This window comes from Elephantulus edwardii, unplaced genomic scaffold (assembly GCF_000299155.1).
Source record: "Elephantulus edwardii isolate Elephantulus edwardi_28Jun2011 unplaced genomic scaffold, EleEdw1.0 scaffold00028, whole genome shotgun sequence".
NCBI lineage: Eukaryota > Metazoa > Chordata > Mammalia > Macroscelidea > Macroscelididae > Elephantulus > Elephantulus edwardii.
In genome coordinates this window covers 17,401,840-17,417,276 of record NW_006399778.1, presented here as the reverse complement: position 1 = coordinate 17,417,276, position 15,437 = coordinate 17,401,840, and the positions used below count along the sequence as shown (strand labels likewise).

General features: G+C 54.7%; 2 protein-coding genes across 2 annotated transcripts in view; one reads left to right on the top strand and one right to left on the bottom strand.

Annotated features, from left to right (window-relative positions):
• The window catches only part of CROCC (ciliary rootlet coiled-coil, rootletin), a 53,250-nt gene extending 43,788 nt beyond the window's left edge, over positions 1-9,462 (top strand). The window contains exons 28-38 of the mRNA XM_006883695.1: positions 1,413-1,423; positions 1,576-1,748; positions 1,867-1,987; positions 2,261-2,424; positions 3,887-4,102; positions 4,741-4,965; positions 5,295-5,444; positions 5,725-5,925; positions 6,136-6,267; positions 8,127-8,306; positions 9,376-9,462. Coding sequence (XP_006883757.1) covers positions 1,413-1,423; positions 1,576-1,748; positions 1,867-1,987; positions 2,261-2,424; positions 3,887-4,102; positions 4,741-4,965; positions 5,295-5,444; positions 5,725-5,925; positions 6,136-6,267; positions 8,127-8,306; positions 9,376-9,462 — 1,660 coding nt within the window. The remainder of the gene's footprint in view (positions 1-1,412; positions 1,424-1,575; positions 1,749-1,866; positions 1,988-2,260; positions 2,425-3,886; positions 4,103-4,740; positions 4,966-5,294; positions 5,445-5,724; positions 5,926-6,135; positions 6,268-8,126; positions 8,307-9,375) is intronic.
• Positions 9,463-12,104: 2,642 nt separating this feature from the next.
• Positions 12,105-15,104, bottom strand: MFAP2 (microfibrillar-associated protein 2). The gene is made up of 8 exons (XM_006883604.1): positions 15,068-15,104; positions 14,026-14,112; positions 13,803-13,829; positions 13,638-13,713; positions 13,392-13,447; positions 12,630-12,717; positions 12,375-12,448; positions 12,105-12,208 (listed from the first exon to the last, which is right to left on the bottom strand). The coding sequence occupies exons 1-8, from the start codon at positions 15,102-15,104 to the stop codon at positions 12,105-12,107; spliced, it is 549 nt and encodes a 182-aa protein (XP_006883666.1).
• Between the last annotated feature and the right edge of the window lie 333 nt (positions 15,105-15,437).

The window sequence follows — 15,437 nt, the reverse complement described above, 5'->3', positions numbered from 1 at the left end:
ACAGTTCTGTCCTTTTACGCATATTGTCACCATGAGTCAGAGTCTCCTTAACAGCAATTTTTAAAAAATGTTCCAGATACCGGGAGTGGGTAGTAAGCAATGTGTCTCAAGTATTTCTGCTTTTCTGGAATTTATAGTGTAGGTGAGGTTAACAGCAAAGGACTGTAGAGGAAAACAATGCAAGGTTGTGCAGGGCCAGGAAGAACCTCTGTGGAGGAAGTGGCTGGTGGGGGAAAAACAGGGTGTGTGAGAATTGAGGTGTGAGCCCTGGGGGAAGAGGCTCTGAAGAGAGGTGGGAAGGCCCAGAGTGGACACACTGGTCTGTGAGCAGCCATGGTGTGTTGAGCAGGGTGGAGAGGAGCGCAGCTGAGGTGGTGAGGCCAAGAACCCTCTCCAAGTAGTAGACCATCTAGACATGCTCTCTGAATGGGATAGGATCTGTCAAGAGGTCCTGGGTGGTGAGTGGACATCCTCTTCTGATGGCCTTTGGATGCTAAGGAACTGTGTGTCTGCAGGATTGCCTAGCTGTTACTTAACTGAGCCTGTTGGTTTTTGTATACCATGGAGTAGGAAACGACCCACATTTGACACACCCCCCCCCACCACCACCACTGGATTTTCAGAGGCAGTTAATGAAAAGCTGCCCTTTCCTGTAGTTCCAATTCTGACCTCCAGGTGTCGTCCTGCCACTCCCGCCAGCCATCTACATTAAAAGCGCTGGGCTTGGTTCTTGACAGTTGTTGAGTCAGTTCTGTTTATGGTGACCCTAAGAAGCTGCTGAGTGGGTTTGAACAGCCACCTTTTCAATTAGTAGTCAAGCATGTAACTGGCTTTGAGAAGTGGGCTGCCTGGATTAAAATCCTGGCCATGGATTAACTTCCTTAACTGAAATTACCTAACAGCTTTGAGCCTACCTTGCCTTGGAAGTGGGGAAAGTAGTACTTACCTACCAGAAAATTACAGGGAAGAAGAGGTGGCACGTAGAAGGCTTGGACCCTGTGATTGGAGGGTGGATCATGCACCCCTGGACTGGGCCCTGGGGGACACTGTGGTCTGCAGCAGAGATGAGACCCAAAGCCTCACAATGCTCCTGGTGTGGGAGGGAGGCACAGGTCAGATTCCCAGAGGTGGGATGTGCTCTCTCTAATCTTGAGTGGGTGAGGGTGGCATCAGAGGGGGTGACATGTCCATTTAGGCCTAGAGGACAGGCTAGACAAAGAGGAGCCACGGAGAGGCCAGGGAACAATACAGATGAAGGCCCTGAAGCTGGAACAAAGAATGCCCTAGAATGTGGAAACTGAAAGTGGTGCAGTGTGGAAACATTGTAAAGGTCAAGAGGTGAAGCTAGAGTGTGGGCAGCAAGGCCCCTAAGCTCTGGCAGCACATGTGGCCTTGGTTCTGAGGGCTCTCAGGGCCAGTGAGGGCTTTAAGCAGAGAGTGGCGTGGTCCAGTTTGGGCTGTAGAAGCTCACGTGGCTGTTGGCAGTGGCAGGGATGGGAGGTGAGCAAGGTGCATGCAGCCACCACCCAGACTCAAGGGGCTAGTGGTGCCGCTGCCCTGAACTTGTCTTTATAGGAAGCGGGGAGGGGCTCAGCAGCCCCAGCTCCTTAGAACGCAGCCCTGGGTCCATGCCGTCATCCCCAGGACCTGTCACCACCTCCCCAGCACCCCCAGACCTGGACCCAGAGGCGGTACGGGGAGCCCTTCGGGAATTCCTCCAGGAGTTGCGGAGCGCCCAGAGAGAGCGGGTGAGGCTGCATGAGGGGCTGGACAGAGAACCAGGTGGTCAGAGGCCCTGCAAAGCCTGCAGGTTGTTTAGAGCAAGGGTACTTACCCACCTCCCCCGACCTAATGCTGTGACTGCAGGATGAACTTCGGGCCCAGACAAGTTCTCTGAGTCGCCAGCTGGCTGACGTAGAGGCCGAGAGGAACAGCCTGACCTTACGGGCAAAGCAGCTACAAAAGGCTGTGGCTGAGAGTGAAGAAGGTGGGTCAAAGCCTCTGGGTCTCTGCTCTGCCCTCTCGTACCCTTAGTAACTGAGATGGGAGGTGGGGCCACTTGGCTTCTACTTGCCTAATGTGACCACCATGACTTGAGTCAGGAGCTGTCTCCTCCAAGAATCTCCCCTGGTTACTACCACTCAGTATCTAAACCCAAAGACCCTGGGGGCTCAGAGAGGTAGACCCTATGGTGGGTGGAGAATAAGCCAGGGTATCTGTGGCTTTGTCTGGACCTATTTCCCGGCTTGGTGGGCTGCAGGCCGGCGCAATGCAGATGGACGGCTGAGCGGAGCTCAGGCTGAGCTGGCTCTGAAGGAGGAGAGTGTGCGGCGCAGTGAGCGGGAGCGCAGGGCTGCGCTGGACCAGGTGACTGCTCTGGAGAGGAGCCTGCAGGCCACTGAGGCCCAACGCCAGGCGAGCCAGGTGGGCAGAGCTGAGGGCAGGCGGGCACAGGGGGAGCGTGTGTAAGAGCAGATTAGAGTCCGTGAGTCCTGGCTGTGCTTCTGTCTGCCTGAAGCTCACAGCAGCCACTCAAGTGACTTAACAAAAGCATGTTCAGAATCCACTGTCAAAGCGTTGGTGGCATAGTGGCTAGCATAGCTACCTTCCAGCATCCACCGTCCCATTTCATATGGATGTCATGGGGCTTTAGAAGAAGAGCTTGGACTTTGGAGCCAGGCAGCTCCCTGCTCCCTGTTGGCTGGGACCAGTCAGCTGGCTGATCCTTCCTGCTTTATCTGTAAAAAGGAGACCAGGACTGTCTTCCCAGAGATGATGCTCAGAGGCCCCTGGCACAAGGTGGCATGCAGAGGTTTCTGCTCACTTCCTTCTGTTCTGCGTTTCTCTGTACAGCCACGTGAGTGGTGGCTTGGAGTTTTTATGTGGATTTGGAGACATTCATGCATAGCTATGTGTATCAGTGTTTCGTGTGTGTGTATGTCCAGGGCAGGAAGCCCAGCACTGGTGCTGACAGTCCGGGTTGCTGCAGGCCAAAATCCCTGCCCCTCCTCCCTCTCTCATTCCTTCCCTGGCCCTCTGTTATTGCCCCCGCAGCCCACCCCCTGCCTCTGGCTCTGGGCCCAGCGTGAGCTGGATTGTTGTGTCTGCGGCTCCAGCTCTGGCCTTGGGCCCAGCTACAGGGGCCTCGGGATGAGGCCAGGAACAAAGATGGGCAGGAGCTGGAGTGGGGGCTGCCTGGCCCAGACAAGGCAGCAAAGGCTGGGAGGAGGGACCAGGCCTGCGTGGAGGGGTGGGAGGGGAGGCTGAGGGAGCTCCTTAGACCTACCTGCTGACTTCGTGATGGAAACACTGAGCTCCAAGACAGCCTTTCTGGCCTATTCTCAGTCTCCAGGCCCCTTCATTGTTTCACCCTTTGTGGTGGAGGCAGGACAGCATTCCCGAAAGCTCCAGAGTGGTGGGGCCAGGACTGCTGCTCACTAGGCTCTCCTTGTCAGCTTGGGCTACATGTGCAGCTACTGGACTTAGCTCTGGAGAGAGACTGAGGCAGCTGGCTAGGGGCCTTTCTTATTAGTCCCCTCCCCAGGGATCTTCTGAGCACCCAGGTTTTGCTATTTCTGGACCAGTGCAGTCTCTTCACCATGCAGATGTGAGACAGGGCCAGAGGGCAGGAAAGGATAATGCTAAATTTGCCTGTTAGACTCAAGCAAAACTGAAACAGGCTCAGGGAATCTTTAAGACCACCATCCTGTGAATAATTGGGGAAACTGAGGCCCCAGGATGGTCACAGACTGGGCCCAAGTCACACAGTGAGAGGTTGGACCAGCCACTCCAGGCCAGCTCTCTACTTTTTCCTAAGGGTCTAGAGGGCTGGGTAGGATGTCGGGTGGCCTGGATGGCTGGGGCCTGAGCCCTCCCCTGCTCACAGGAGAAGGTCAGCAAGATGAAGGCCAACGAGGTGAAGCTGGAGAATGACAAGCGGCGCCTGAAGGAGGTCCTGGATGCCTCCGAGAGCCGCACCATCAAGCTGGAGCTACAGCGACGCTCCCTTGAGGGGGAGCTGCAGCGCAGTCGCCTGGGACTCAGTGACCGTGAGGCCCAGGCGCAGGCCCTCCAGGACCGAGTGGACTCTCTGCAGAGACAGGTGGGTCCGTGCCCTCCGCCCAGCAGCCACACTTCAGCATGGCTTGTGCCAGGCACTCTATCACACCCACAACTACCCTGTGAGTCAGGTAGTGTCATTATGCCCATTTCACAGATGAGCACATAGAGGCTCAGAGAGGTGATGTCACTTGCCCAACGCCACAAAGCTATTTAGAGGCAGACCAGAGTTAAAATGTGGGACCCTTTGACTCAAGACTCTGCACTCAGTGTAGGTGTGTAGAACAGCTTAGAAACTGAAGTTACACTCTTTGCCCTTTTTGCCTTGACTGCTAGGAAGCTCAGCTCTAACTCGAATTGTCTAGTAAATCTGCTTACCCTACCTCATCCATCTAAGTCAAGAACACAGGGAATTTCAGGATTCGGATGGCTACCCTTTCTCTACCACGGCAGGGTAAAAGCCACAGGTTGTTGATGTTCTGGGCAAAGATAACCTTGCGATGGAAACGGCCAACATTACACTAGACTTAGTACGATATCACTTCATAGTAAGAAGTGACATCAGTGATGCCGAGAAAGGAAGGACTTGGATTGAGCACACCTGTTGATGGGCAGGGCAGGAGCAGAGATGTAGGGGCCAAATGGCACCAGGGCTGCTGGACCATCCTATCCTCCTGACAGGTGGCAGATAGTGAGGCGAAGGCAGGAACCCTGCAGCTGACCGTGGAGCGGCTGAGTGGGACCCTGGCTAAGGTGGAGGAGAGTGAGGGGGTCCTGCGGAACAAGGTGCAGGGACTGACGGAGACCCTGACCCAGAACAATGTCAGCCTCACCAGCACCCAGGACAAGAACCTGCAGCTGCAGAAGGCCCTGGCGGCCTGTGAGCATGACCGCCAAGTGCTGCAGGTACAGCGGCTGCGGGGGCGCTGGTGAGAGGGTCACCTCTAAAAGCAGGTTTGGAGGAGTTCTGGTAGGCAGAATGACAGCAAGCTTTGGGTGGGGTGAGGGGGGGGAGCTCCCTAACAGACCATAGAGGTTGCTCTGGGAGGCAATAGAACAAGCTTAGGAATTCAGATTTGGGGAACCCAGGTACAAGGTTAACTGGGCAGAAGTGGGGCTTCAATGACCCCTTCCTTACCCAGATTGGTGAATAAGGTGTGGGCCGGGTCTGTGCCCTGTGGACTGTGAACCCGGCTCATCAGTAGAGTGGAGGTGGGCACTTCCCTATCCCCCAGGAACGGCTGGAGGCTGCCCGACAGGCACTCTCCGAGGCCCGGAAGCAGAGCAGTGCCTTGAATGAGCAGATGCAGGTGATGCGGAGTGAGCAGGCAGACCTGGAGCTGCAGCGGGCAGAGGCTGAGGGCCAGCTACAACAGCTGCAGGAGGTAAGGGCTAGGATGGGCCCCTCTGTCCCTAGAACTGGGGGATCCTCTGGTTGGAATAGGGACCTTTCCACCCATCTCAACACTACCCCTAATCCCAGGCTTTGCCTCCTGTAAGGCAGCATGGGATCATGCAGTCCCTAGGCCCATTATACAGATGGAGAAACTGAGGTCCAGGGAGGAGTTGAGTTTGGCCTGTGGAGTCTGTTCTTGGAAATGGGCACATCTGCACCTCCAAGTGTTAAATGTGGAGGGAGTTGGGCTCACATGGCTTCTGTTGCAGGTTCTGAGGCAGCGGCAGGAGAGTGAGACTACGGCCCTGCACACAGTGCAGAAACTGCAGGACGAGCGGCGGCTGCTGCAGGAGCGTCTGGGCAGCCTGCAGCGAGCCCTGTCCCAGCTGGAGGCTGAGAAGCGGGAGGTGGAGCGGTCAGCCTTGCGGCTGGAGAAGGACAGGGCAGCCCTCAGGAAGATGCTGGACAAGGTACATTGCTGCCCAAGGGCGTTTCCTCTGGGTCCTCGCCATGGCTGGTCCTGGCTGTGTGTCTCCAGGGTCTGGGGCCTCAGGTCCTAGCTGACCCCTGCTCTGCTGTCTCTTTGGTATTTTGTTATTCCAGTGGGGACCAAATCCCAAGTGCCATCTCAGGGCCTCCTTACCTTATGATCCCTGATTTCCTGCTGGTTTCCCCACCAGGTGGAGAGGGAAAAGCTTCGTAGCCATGAGGACACGGTACGGCTGAGTGCGGAGAAGGGCCGTCTGGACCGCACGCTCTCAGGGGCTGAGCTGGAGCTGGCTGAGGCTCAGAGGCAGATCCAGCAGCTGGAGGTCTGGTCCCTGTCACCAGCCTTGTCCTCCAACAACCCCCCCGCCCCTCATCAAAGTGCTAGCAAGCTCTGTGCAGAGTTGGTGACTCATGTAGACCAGGACCCTCAACCTGCACCACACAGGCTTTTGAGTGGGGTCCTAGACCTAGACCCTGGAGGGAAGGGTCCTCTCCAAAGCAGACAGAAAACAGATGAATGCTATGTTAGCAAGTGAGCCTGTATGTTCATGTATGTCTCTTCACAAACACACATGCACACATATGTAGCATTTATAATAGACATGGCCCATTGTGCATAAATATCTACCCTGCACACATAAGAATACACACATGTATTTTTGTTATGTGCAGTCACATCACAGCCAACTCATAATTGACCCCCAAGCAAGTTTTCAGAGGCAGTAAATTACATGGGAATAGATAACCCATCTTTCTCCTATGGAGCAGCTGGTGGATTCAAACCGTGTGCCTGTGAGTTGACAGTGCAATGCCTTACCCATTAGGCCATGAGAGCTTTCTTGTTTATGTTGATGTATCTTTTAAATTTCTTGACATTGAGATATAATCCATATTGAAGGCTACGTTCCTTGATCTTCTGCAGCAAGGGCTCAAGTCCTCCTCACTTTCAGCAGGCAAGGTTGTCTGCATAACACAGGTTATTGATGAACCCCTGATCCTGGTGCCACATTCCTCTTTGTAGTCCAACTTCTCCAATAATTTGTTCAGTGTGCAGATTGACTAGGTATAGAGAGAGAATACAGCTCTGACACACTCCCTTAATTTTAAACCATGCAGTGTTCAACTGCTCTGTTTGCACAGCAGCCTCCTGGCCCAGGTATATGTTTCGCATGAACACAGTTAAGTGTCTGGGACTTCCATTTTTCTCAGTGTCAGCCACGACTTGTTATGATCCACACAGTCAAATGCCTTTGCATAGTCAATAAAGCACAAATAGAAAACAAAGATTCTTACCACTGGATCAATAGGCAATATCATGATGGATGGAGAAGAGATTGAAACTGTCAACAACTTCATCTTGCTTGGCTCCACAATTAACACCTTTGGTACCAGCAGTCAGGAAATAAGGAGGCACAATGCTCTGGGAAAGTCTACAGTTAGAGACCTCTCCAAGTTATTGAGTAATGAAGTTTGAGGACTAAGGTACATCTTGCTATATGTCTGAGAGCTGGATAACGAATAAAGATAACAGAAGAGTGATGCCTTTGAGCTGTGTTGTTGGAGAAAGAGCACTGAACATCCCGTGGACGGCCAAGAGAATAGATATGTCTCGGAGAGAGTGCAGCCGGAGTGCTCTTCGGAGGCAAGAATGATGAGGTTTCACTTGACATACTTTGGGGATGTTGCTAGGAGGGGCTATTTCTTCGAGAGGGACATGATGCTTAGAAGGGTAGAGGGTCGGTGAAGGAGAGGAAGACCCTCAACCAGGTGGATTGACACAGTGATGGCAGCAATGGGCTTTGGTGTGTCAGAAGTGTGAGAATGGTGCAGGACAGGACAGGGTTCAGATCTATTGTTCATAGGGTCAGTATGAGTCATACTCAACTCGATGGCTCCTAACAGCACAACTAACAGCATCTATTACATGTGTAAATGTATTTACCATTATTACATTTTCACATGTATGCGTGTATCTGTGTGAACAAAAGTAGGTATTTGCGTGTTTGTCTTTGTGCCTGTATGTATATGGATTTGACTGTATCTGTGTGTGCATGTGAGTGAGCGTGAGCACGTGCATGTCTGAGGAGGGATCGGTGGTCACCCTAATGTAGGATTTGCAGGCTAATAGGAGGGAAACAAGCAAGGATCCCACTTGAGGCCCCTGACTAGTGTCCTCCCACAGGCCCAGGTGGTGGTGATGGAGCAGAACCACAGCCCCTCCCAGCTGGAGGCTGAAGAGCAGCAGCGGCTGGAGCTCCAGCAGGAGGTGGAGAGGCTGCGCAGCGCCCAGGTGCAGACGGAGCGCACCCTGGAGGCACGGGAGTGGGCCCACCGCCAGAGGGTGCGTGGGCTGGAGGAGCAGGTACCACGTGACCCCTCCCCATCAGGCGCAGGACTCACCCACGGGGGTGTGGGGGGGTGTGTGTGTAAGCAGAGCTGGAGAGAGGTTGGTCCTCTTGTTTGAGACTCCTGTAACTCAGAAGGTCCAGGGTCGATGTGTGCTGGTGGCCAGCATGGGTGGTCCCAGGGACTCCAGTGACATCATGGTAGTTAAGCTCCTGTCTCCATGACTCTGCTGCTCTCTCCATCCATGCCCAGGCAGCCCCCCTGCTCAGGTGGCATCATGGCCCCCAGGAGCTCCAACTTCAGGTTTTCCATTGACCCAAAGAAGAGGGGTGGCTCTTTGCTGATACCAGCCAAAGCCTCAGGGATGGTCCTCACTGGCCTGCTTAGATCTGCCCCTTCTAACCATCTCTGAGCCAGTGGTGTCTGCAAGGATGTCAGCGCAGGTCACACGTCTACTGCTGGACTCTGAGCTGTTGTTATTATTGTTGTTGTTATGTGCTGTCAAATTGCTTGTGACTCATAGTGACCCTATATACAACAGCTCTGAAGCCTGCCCTGTCCTGACCCAGTCTCACTGACTCCAACACACCTACCCCCATTGCCCCAGTTACTTTATCAATCCATCTCATCCAGGTTCTTCCTCTCCTGCTCTGTCCTTCTACCCTTCCAAGCATGATGTCCTCCAAGGACGAGTCCCTTCTGGCCACATGCTCAAAGTATGTGAGACAAGAGCTTCAAAATCCCAGCCTCCAAGGAGAAACGGTTTCACCCTCTCAAAGGCAGACCTATTTGGTTTTTTTGGTGGTTCATGGTATGTTCAAGACTCTCCTTCAGTGCTGAGCTAGGCCCACCCAAATGATGAGGGAGACCAGGAATGGGGTCCCCACCTTGCAAAGCGAGGCTGAGCAGTCAGAAGACACCAGCCTGCTGCTACATGGCACACAATGAGACGAGGTCTTCTTTGAAATAATAGAAGCTTTGGGTCCCATCTGAAGTCCCAGCTGCAGCTGAGAGTCTCCCCAAGCCACCCACCTCCCCCTGACATCAGTCTGGAGACTGGACTGGTCCCACCTTGTCTTTCCCAGGTGTCCACACTGAAGGGACAGTTGCAGCAGGAGCTTCGAAGGAGCTCAGCACCCATCTCATCACCTTCTGGCCCCTCGGGGAAGTGAACCCCTTCACAGGATCCTGGAGAACAGCTCTGTCTGTGGCCAGAGCAGAAGAGGAGCCTCTTTTCCAGCACAAGCCTACCAGGGCCAGGCCATGCGGGCCTCCAGAGCTTGGCCGGGGTGAGGAGGGCCTGGCTGGCACTTCTGAGTTTTGAGAGCTACAGGGCAGACCCGCAGTGGCTTCCTGATGGTGGCTGCAGCATTCCTGGGGATCCTCCCTATGGGCCCCACCTTGGTTCAGCTCCAGACTCCCTGTCCACTGCCCCAGAGCCACTCTAGATTGTATGAGGCCCTCCCTTAGGTGGCTGGGTGGACGCCAGAGGCAGGGGAGATCTTGTCACTGGCCAGCCCCGGAGCATGGGCTTCTGGGAAAGAGGAGGGGCATGTGGCCCAGCCTCCCGCTTTCTAGAGATCCCTTTAATTCAGTGTTTTGTCAGGATACTCCTCAGAGAGCAGAGTCCCTGTATTTTTATACCTTTTTACAATGTTCATTGTTCAGAATGGTTGAGTATTTTGTAACCAAAAGACCCCCTTTTCTACAAACATTTTGTACAGACCTGTATCTTTACTGCATTATTAACAGGCCTCCAGATACAGTGACTAACATGGGCCTTTGGAGATGTGGAGGGGGCGCAGCATAGGGGCACCGTTCTGATCTGTTCACAGGGTCACTGAGTCATAGGGCCACATGGACCCTAAGAGCGGGTGGAGGAGGAGGGGAGATGAGGAGTGGGACGCCCTGAGGAAGGGGACACGTAGGGGAGCAGAGGCCTTTGTTCAGGGGCAAGGAACATCCCCAGTCCCACAGCACATCAGCTGGCAAGGCCTGGTGGTACAGTGGTGAAGTGCTTGGCTGCTAACCAAAAGGTTGGTAGCCTGAACCCACCAGGCACTGTAGGAGAGCCTTGTGGTTGTACCCAACAACCTTGGAGATGCTGTCGGAAGCTCTGCCGTATCCTGTGGGGTCACTGTGAGATGACAGCTCAGAACACCAGTGACTGCACCTTACAGGTGGTTCTGAGGGGAAGTTGGGCTCGTCCTTTGGAGGCCCACGGTCAGGTTCTTCCCCGGATCTGCCACATAGAGCTTTGGAACACCTGGGCAGGTGACCTGCATACTCCTGGACTCACTTTTCACATTTGCATTTTGGACATGTTATCAGGAGGTTACAGGGAACTCTGGTAGCCTAGGGGTAAGAAGCTGCACTGCAATCCTGAAGGCACACGTTTCAAGGCCATTAGCTGCTCCTCAGGAGAAGGATGGGTAATCTCCTCCCATGCGATTAACTGCCTGTGAAAACCCGCCGGAGGGTCAGCTGTGGGTCAGTTCAGACTCTACATTACACTACAACAACAGCAACAATCAGGAGGGACCAGTCCCTGAGCAGGACCTCACACTTGGTAAATTAGAGGGTCTGTTAAAGAGGAAGACCTTGAACAAGATGGCTTTTGCCACGATGGCTTCAACAGTGGGTTTAAGCACAGCCGTGGCTGAGAGGTGGGCACAGGACTGGCAGGGTACACGGTACATGAGTTCATTGTGAGTCGGGGTTTACTGTGTGTCCACAAGTTTATCCTGACTCCCATGTGAGTCGGGTTCTCTTGGCTGTAATCTTCACGGAAGCATACTGCCAGCTCTCTCTCTTCCAGGGAGCCACTGGTTAGTTTGAACTGCTGACCTTTTAGTCAGTAGCCTATGGCTTGACCACTGTGCCAGATGCAGCTATTTGGAACGCTCAGTATGGCTTTGGGCTGGTACTCAGACATGGTCAGAGGGAACTGCAAGAATGACTTACCCTGCCTGCCCTCTGGACTGCACCAGCCTCTCCATCTATTGCCTGGAAGCCCCTGGTCCAAGTCCACCTACAGACACCCTGTCTCCTACCAACCTGTACATATCCATAGGCAACCCTCATCTGGGCTTGCAAGATGGGGAGCTCCTGTCTTCACCCAGAAGTCCTGACAGTGAGGAAGCGGTCATCTGGAGCCTTCTAACCCCCAGGTGAACTATAATCACACCACACAGTTACACACACATACATACATACATACATATCCTGGGGACAGCTGTTGAGTTTTCTGGCCAGTTTGTACCTGCATTGGTGGGTGAGGCCTGCAGAGTCAAGACTACTTTCCACCTGAACTGCACTTTCTCCCTAGGGGTGGCCCCTCAGTGCGGACAGGAAGTGTTAGAAGCCCCTGGTCACCCTGACTGTGCTCTTAACTAAAAGCACGACTCTGAATCTTATGTAAAAACTTGTTTTTAATTTCATGTAAAACAAAGGTGGTCCGGTCCACGCCTTCAGGATGTTCACACAGACCAGCTGAGGGAAGGGGCATAGCCTACCTCAGGGGACTCGAGGGACTGTCTTCAGAAAGACCAAGAAGACACATCGGGGCCCAGGTCCCACAAAGAGGCCTGGGGTGTCCCCTACCCAGGAGGCTGAGGCTGGGCAGTGGGCAGCCCCTATTCTGTTCATGCCTGGATTTGGCTGAGGGAGAGGCCTGAGGCATGACCTCCCACAAGCCCCTGGCCACAGTCCACTAACAGTTTTCAGGGGCACGTTGGGAGGGGAGGAGAGCACCAGGTCAGGCCTGAGGGCCTGTGGATCCGAGAGGGTCCAGGATGAGGGCGCCAGCTCCGCCCTAGCAGCCCCCACAACTCCGAGCGCAGGAGACTGCCACAGACTGGCACAGGCCACTGCTGGCCATCACACCACACTTGGAGAACTTGTCACGACATAGGTCAGCTGTATGGGGGTAGGAGGTGGGGATTGGGGTAGGGCTGAGTGATGAGAACTGCTGCCCCTTGCACCCTGGGGATGAGGGGTTGTTATGGGAGTGAGAGGTAGGTGGCACCCCAGGAAGTGGATGGGCATGGTGGCAAGGGAAGCCTGAGGTTTGTGGCCTTCATACCTCGGAGGAGCTCCTCGTGGGCACAGACTGTGCGGACACAGATCTCCCTGTTGATGACGTACACACGGCGGAGGCTGGGGACAGGCAGGGAGGTCTCAGCCCCAGTCCACTGAGGGCCCAGGAGACCCTGGCACTGGAGTCTGGGTCCCCCAGGCCTGGGCTCAACCAGAGTCGGCTCAGGGTTCACGATCTTTCCCAGGTGCCACTGGTCCTCCCCTCCCTATTACCTCCCCTCCCTTGCTGGGCCGTGCTCACCTGTAGAAGCAGACCTCATTAAGACACTGTTTACAGGGCTTGTGGATGGAGTAGAGCCGGGTGCATGGGTACTGTTCCTCGCGGCAATCTGAGTGACACGTGGGGATCAGGCTAGGATGCCTCTGTGTGCCCTGAGCCTAGTCAGAGTCTGGGTACCACTGCCCTTCGGGCCGAGTCCAGACACAGCACCACCTCTTCCAGCCCACGTCAGCCCTGGAGACCCTCCAGGGCTGCCCCATGTATGCAGTACATTTACATGGCTACAGACTCACATCAACATGACAGAATATTTGTACATGCACAAAGGCCCACACAAAGCATGGGGATGAGCTCGCAGACACACACACACGCACACACGCTCTTGGCTGAGGACGTGTATGTGCACCAGCTCAGCTGGCGTGGGCTTCCTGCCCCCCTTCGCTTCGCCACGTGCACCACTCGGGCTGGCAAGAAGCCCCCAGCACACTCCCTGCCCCTCCCTCATCTTTGGGTGAAGGGCCCCTCCCCAGGCTGCAGTCAATCCAGCCTCCAGCCAGACACAGGAGGGCAAAAGGGGGGGGGGTGTCTCTCCCAGAGCTGTCCTAGGAAGCTGGAGCTGCCAGCCTAATGGGGGGGGCAGGGTTCTCTATAGGGGCCCCTTTTTGCATTGCCACCAGCAACCCACACCATCTTCCCAGCAACAGCACACACAACTGCATCTGTCTCCACATCGCCCCCCACACACACCACCCCAACCTCTGTACCCGGCACCCTGTCTCCTACCAAGAGGTCCAGGCTCTGTGGGCTCCGTCTCTGTGTTTCCTGGTTCTGGTGTTGGGAGAGGGGGACACAGGAATCATTGGAAGGGGTTCTTTCTATTCAGGCAAGATGGGGCTTTTGGGCCTAGGGGAAGGTCATGTTGGGGTTACCTCTTCCAACAAAGGCACAGACCCCGCTTCCAGGAGTTCTGGGTTGAAAGGTGGTGGGAGAAGGGGTACAAACAGGGGTGCCTTACCTAGGTAGGTGGGGGCTGGAATGACTTCCTGTTGGACTTGCTGCTGGGACTGGAACTGGAACTGCTCCTCGGGGGGCCGAGGGGTCGCCTCTGCAACAAGTTGAGTTGAGCCCTGTCCCCACTTTCCCCTCCAGAGGTCCCCATGGATGTTCCCACCCCCGCTGTCTTCAGCTCTTTACCTTGATAGTCATAGTAGTCTGGGCTATCTGGAAACAAAGATGAAGGTGGAATTAGAGAGCATCAAGCTCCTTCCCTCCAGGAACAAAGATGGTCACAACTGAGTCAGCTAACCGCCTCCCTCCCCACCTCCCGAGAATTCCCACCCACTCCCTGCACATTTGGGGAGCCAGGCCTTGATGATGTGGCCTCTGGGGGAGACCTGGGAGTCAGCATGGTCCTTACCTATTTGGTCGCTGTAGTGAGTGTACTGGACGTGGTCAGGGAATGGAGGCAGGGGGTCCAGGTCATATTGGCCCTGAGCCAGCAGGCCTGCTGTGGGAGGCCAAGCATGTTTAGGGGACAGGAAATAAGGGCCCTGAAGGGCTCTCAGGGAGGGCAAGCAGGGCCAGGAGCTCAAGGGCAGGCCTGTGAGAGCTGACATTCTAATAATCACATGCTCAGGCCCACAACATCCAGAGTCCACCCTTGGACTGTACAGGCCTTACATGCACTGGTCTCATGTCACCTCCCTGACCTCATCCTGACACTCACCCAACTCTGGCCCCCTGGCAGCTCCTGGAATTTGCCAAGTTTCTGCCTGCCTCAGGTCCTTTGCACCTGACTCTCCCTGGGCTTAACACACTTGACAGGCTTCTCCTTTCAGGTCTCAATGAAATTTTAGCTCTGCTGAGAGCTCACCCCTGGTTGGTTTCCATCACGGCACCCAGCATGATCTGAAATGTATCATGTCTACTTGTTTAACATCACTTCTGTAGACAGGCAGCTCTTTGAGGGCAAGGTCTGGTTCCTAGTGCAGTGCTTGGCCCAGGAAGGCATACCATGAATGTCTATCTGGTGAATGGATGAGTCAGTAAATGAGTGTTATAACTGGTACAACCTGTGCTGGCCATCGAGAACTCCTTACTTGGCCAACTGGGACCCACTGCAAGACCAAGATAGGAAAGGGTGGTTGGATCCCAGTGGGTCTAGAAGCCAGGTCTACTAACTCTTTTACTTGGGTACCCCCCTACTCCTGCACACTGGTTTTCTGGAGGGCCAGTAAGTGAATCATGGACCTAAACTGGACAGGAAGCGCGGATAGAAAAAGTACCCAAGTCTACTGTCTGTAGAATCCCTCCTGCCTGCTGCTGGGGAGGGGGCTCGGCCCGACCAGTCTGGGGTCCTGGCCTGGGGTCTGTTCTAGTGAAGGCTACTGCGAGTTGCCCACCAAGAGCCTCATTCCCACCCCATAAAGGGGAACTGATCCCGGCCTGGGGCCACTTACCAGGCAGGACCAGCAGGAAGAGGTAGGCAGCTCTCATGATCACAGAGTGAGGTGGGCTGGCTGGTGTCAGAAGGCTGAGGTGGGAGAAGAGGAGACAGAAGGTGGCACCCCAGGCTTATTAAACCATCAGAAAGGGGCCTGGCAGCCACCTGGAGGAACACCTGCAGACCCTAATGACCCTAGTGCTCAAGTCACAAGGGACAAGACCTCTAACCCACCTCCAGACCTGACCTTGACAAATGAACAGACCCCTCCCTCCTTGCTCACTCTCATAGCAAACCCTCCAGCAGGTTTTCTTGCAGAGGCAGTAAATAGCACGGGAGGGGATTGCCCACCTTTACACACACACACACACACACACACACACACC

Coding starts and splice junctions, on each gene's coding strand:
- MFAP2 (XM_006883604.1), bottom strand. CDS start 15,104: ATGAGAGCTGCCTACCTCTTCCTGCTGGTCCTGCCTG. Junction 12,449..12,629: donor AATGAGGTCTGCTTCTACAG/GTGAGCACGGCC, acceptor GCCTGTCCCCAG/CCTCCGCCGTGTGTACGTCA. Junction 12,209..12,374: donor CCACGAGGAGCTCCTCCGAG/GTATGAAGGCCA, acceptor ACCCCCATACAG/CTGACCTATGTCGTGACAAG.